Below are 5178 nucleotides of genomic sequence, written 5' to 3'. Positions count from 1 at the left end.
CTATGGTGCAACGATATACTGAGGCAGGAAGAATATTATAGCAGCGTTGATAAACAGCAAAACGGGTCATGGAGAAAACTGGGTTGATATCTTATCATAAATCAACAAGTATTAGTTGGCAATGCATGTACAAACAACGTTTGAAATATTTTGCACAACAATAATTTATCATATCGTAACTCGAAGATATAAGGTATGTTGAAGTGAAAATTAAAGAACAGGATTTATGTAACTTATAAGTTCGGAATTTATTCTGAAAAAAAGTCATCGTTGATTGTCTATCAAATTTCCTATGTTAAGCTCGGAAGAGCTGATAACAATGCAGAATTGAAATCAAGTTCAAAGAATTATTGACATAGTAATTAACATTATGCTTCACAGAAAAATATGAAATTATTAAATAATGCATATAGGTCACTGACGGTAATTAAAAAAAGATCAAAATTTGAATCCTATCGATCATTTTTATCAGAGTTTCCTTCAACACCTCTTTGTCATAAGGGGAAAATAGTTATAAAAGGAGAGTATCATTCGAATGGTGTTTTCTCTACTTTTCTAAAATTGAAGTTAAATCTATTTGATGTTCCAAATTATTAGCATATTTTTAAGTATCTTTCTTCTATAACATACTTATAACTATGAAAGCTGTTTATATACAATTATTAAAATTTCTTAGTTAAATTGCAATTAAACAACTTATGTTTTCTCACAAACTGTTGAAGTTAACAATAATTAGAATATCATAATCCCTTTTTTAACTAATTTTTTCTTATCTTAAGGAACAAAAGAAATTAAAATATATTAATTAAGTGTATCTTTGAGATCACCTATTGAATAAGGATTTCAACTCATATCAAAATTCTATTTTCAAAAATTATTTTGGGGGAAAAAATAAAAAACAACACTTTTGTTTGAAAAAGGGAAAATTTTTCACAAGCTTTTTAATTAATATTTTTTATTTCAATGATTTGGTATAAAAGTTACACTCTGACAGGAAACCTGCTTTTTTTTTACATAATACATGTATATCAAAATTTAATTCGATTTTCACATATTTTATTTCTTTTATTTCCTTTAAATAATTAATAATTGTTTTAAAACACTTTAACCAGAATACTGACATCTCTTGTTAAATATAGAAGGGTTGAACTAAATTTTTGTCTCTGAAACTTGATCCTTTGTTAAAATAACCTTATTTAGGTTTCAAAAAGAAATAAAATCATTGCCAGGCCAACCATTGACATATAGATTTCACCTCTGTTTATGTTCACGCATATGCATATGAAAAAAGGACTCTTAAAAGCTGATCCTCTAATATAGGCAGTGTACCTGTGACTGTATACTTCTAAATTATAAAAAAGAAAATTGACTAAAATGCATGAAACTTACATTGAAAAAAAGTAAACAAAAGCAGAAATAAGAACTCAAACCGAAAGTAAGGCAAAAAGAAAATGAAACAACAAGAAACAAAAAGGATGGTTACAGAGATTTCCCGGAAAAAGCTACATAAACATAAAATGACCTATAGGGTAACTGTTGTCTTAAAATAAATATTATGGAATGCTTATTTTTCTTATCATTTCTTAACTATATTTATATTGTGGAGGGCGTACAAAGGGAAAACTCGAATGATTAAAGCATAACATAAAGAGTTTTGGACAATTAACAACTGTCGTGCAAAATGCAGAAAACTTCCAGGTAAGATAAATTAAAATACTAATCACGAACATATGTACAAAATTATCAATACCACTTTTGAGACAACTTTTGAAATAAATTTTATTGAATGACATTAAATATCAAATCTAATTGTAAGTTACCAAGCCCTAAATCAGAATTTTTATTAAATCAAAACCAGATTCCAAATTATAAATTCATCTTTTTGATGTTGGGGAAAATATTATATATCTACATTTACTGTTTATTTCTAATTTTTGTGTGATTGCACCTGAAATTGGAATTTTGTACTCACTACATGAACGAATCTGCAATTTGAAATATGTTTTTAAAATAATGAGCATATTTTTACTGCTAATTATTGAGAGCATTTTCAATAAACATGTTTTGAATAAATATGTTACAACAAAAGTTTTAACCACAGTCTTTATAAATCACAGCTAGTCTCTTTAGCATTTCGAGACGTAAAAATAAACCTTGAAAATCTTTAACATAACAGGAGTTATGGCACATGCATCAGATAGAATTGTTTGCTGATAGCATAATTAACTAATTTATTTTCGTTATTTTAGGGGGTTGGTCATTTAAAGGAACAATATTTCTGTTCGGATGACAACAATAAATTCTGGCAGACTTTTCAAAACTGTCACCAGTGGCCTATGTGCTTTTTGTTAAAACCAAAAATTTGTTACTTTTTTGAAACTACGTTTTGTGAATACACAAAGAATATACAAAGATGTAATTGTAAAACTAGCATTGTAAATTGTAAAACTAGGTTTGACAGTCTTTGCAAGAAAGCGTAGATATAGTAATATGACCCCCCACAATCCTTTGGGATTTATCGTATGAAATAAACTAATGAATCTTAGGTAAATAGGTACATGATTTATTTCATTACATTTTCGGCATTTTTTTTTTCTACATAATTTCAAGCTTTTCTTTAGCTGCATTCTTGCTACATATAATGGGTGACATTCTGTTAATAAAACATATCTGATGATATTTAAATAAAAGAATATGAGAAATAATCATTAATATCGGTTATATACAATATTTTGATGGCGTATATCTCCTATATACCATCAGAATTTTTTTTGTAATTGGATTGAAATATTTTTTAACTTTTTCAATATTCCTATACAAATCCAACAAACAACATTCTAAATGTTACATAAAATCAAACTAAAATCTAATAACACATTATCAATATGAACCCCGCGAACTTTTTGGGAGAAGTGGTTGTAATTATTTTGCTTAATTAAATTAATTATTTGATTAAATCAATATTTTTAAAAAAAATTTCGGCCGAAACATAAAAAATAATATGGAAATTTTTGGATTGAAGTGTTTAAGTCCTATTTTCTAGCATTAACTTTTACTTTGATTTGATAAGATCTTTCACGCATATTTTATAAAGAGGAAGTAAATCTATATGCGAGTCATAGCGCTTTTGTGGGTATAAAAAGGCGGATCACGATGTAGCAAATTTCAGTAGCTCTTTGATACAAAATGTAATTTCGCAATTATCTGAATCATTATCGCGTAGTACAAATGTTTATTTAGGTTTTAAAAATTTCCGTTTCTGCATGTTGTGATATATAAACAAGTGTTATCCTCATGTGTTTAAGCTGTCAGCGAGTCAACAAACAATTTTATTATTTTTGTGATAGGGAAACAGGTATGGACAAACAGATACAACCTTCAGTACCCGATTATCCAGCTGAAAGAGAGATTGATTACGACATTGCGATAATCTATGACAAAGAAGACTTTCAAGATGTTTTGGAATTCAAGGAACACCTTGTAACCGATGTTCTAGAATCAAAAGATAAACAAAACATTTCAGTTGTATCATTTGACACGACAATGATGAAGAACATTAGGGAAGCTCTAACAAAGTCCAGATTTGCTTTTCTATTCCTCACTAGATCCTTTTGTGAAGAGTCCTGGCCTAGACTGTCTCAAGAGAGTGTTGTAAGAAATGTGTTGTACGGGGATGAGAGTGGGTGTATAATTGTACCTATCTTTACCGTGAATAGAAGTGAGTCAACATTCAAGATTCCTTTAGGCCTCAACGTCTTAAAAGGACTCCGATACTGTGATAGAGACCAATTTTATACAGCATCTGTTATCAAACTTCTGTTTTAATTAAATTTTTCAACAGATAATACTTTTTAACAACCGCAGCCGAGTTGATGAAATGTAGCTAAGAGTGTATGCATTTCCTTTATAAATTTCCTAAATACGTCAAATACTAGTACATGTACTTTGTAGATTGTTACTTGCACTATTAAATCAATCATTCTGTGCATGTTTGTTATATAAATCTTCATCTGTAATATGTATGTACAACTTACTACACAAAAGTCAGAGCATTCGCATGACACTCATTTTTCATATATTACGCTGTTGAAAACTTGAAAACTAATGTTTGTGTTATTTTTAGTATTAAAATGTTTATAATTATTCAATCTTCCTAGAATGATGTAAATGTTTTTGTTTATAAATGAATAAAAAGTGTAAGTCTGATATTGGATCTTAATATTGATATATTATTTAAAGGATGTTTAGATTCATAAGATCCGGCGTAGAAAGGGGGGATTCTGAATCCGACCATTCGATTGAAATCATAAATTGACTATTTTGAAAAGTGCTTGTAGAGCTCTGATAATGTACTCTCAGTTTCTGTTCCAGGAAGCTTCAAAACTTTTTTGTACCCTCATAATGTTGAAACAACTTTATAGATAAGCTATTCACAACATTTAAGGAAAATTTGACGTAAGCAATCAACAATCCTTAATGTTTCAGATAAACATTTATTTGTTTGTTTTTTTTTAAGTTAACATTTTCTGTTATATTTTTTGAAAATTTCTGGGTTTTTTTTTTTTACACAATTTTGTGTTTTTCCAATGTTTGTTCATAAAAATGTTAATTACAATTTCAGTTATGATTTAGATAATACAAATATCTAAGAATTAAAAAAAGCTACATGTAGTTAAATTTATTCTTGGTCTTCTCAGTATATAATTCAAACAAGTTTAGGTTGAAGTTCATAAAAATCACATTATATGCAGAAAGAAGGAAATTTGTTTTGCTTGCAGTCTAATGAATGAAATCATGAATAGAGTGATTGTTAATGTGCATGGAGTTATCATATAACTTTTTATTGCACTTTAATTTATTATTATTAAATGTGTTTTAATTATTTCCGTTTCTGATCGACTTGTTAAAGGACATATCAAATAACAAGGCACGTACAAAAATAAGCTTTAATCAGACCTCAATAATTCAGATTTCCAATGATACACGTGTATCTTCACCCGAATTATATGAATTTGAAATAAGCCTGAAAAATATCAACAATTTATCTACCTTTGTGGTAATAATAAAATAATAATAAATAATAAAATTGTGTAAACAAAACGACACAAAACTGACCTGGTTTTTACCAGGATATTTTGAGACCATGATTCTAAGTACCAAAAGAAAGACCGCTATCAT

The 5178-nt window shown here is 28.2% G+C and overlaps 1 protein-coding gene across 1 annotated transcript; it reads left to right on the top strand.

Moving 5' to 3' along the window:
* Window positions 1-1564: 1564 nt before the first annotated feature.
* On the top strand, window positions 1565-4577 carry LOC128156085 (uncharacterized). The gene is made up of 2 exons (XM_052818080.1): window positions 1565-1698; window positions 3348-4577. The coding sequence occupies exons 1-2, from the start codon at window positions 1682-1684 to the stop codon at window positions 3823-3825; spliced, it is 495 nt and encodes a 164-aa protein (XP_052674040.1). The 5' UTR covers window positions 1565-1681; the 3' UTR covers window positions 3826-4577.
* Window positions 4578-5178: the final 601 nt, after the last annotated feature.

Source organism: Crassostrea angulata, chromosome 7 (genome assembly GCF_025612915.1).
Source record: "Crassostrea angulata isolate pt1a10 chromosome 7, ASM2561291v2, whole genome shotgun sequence".
NCBI classification, from domain to species: Eukaryota; Metazoa; Mollusca; class Bivalvia; order Ostreida; family Ostreidae; genus Magallana; species Magallana angulata.
Note: the sequence above shows the minus strand (reverse complement) of the source record. Positions and strands in the feature narration are given on the sequence as shown.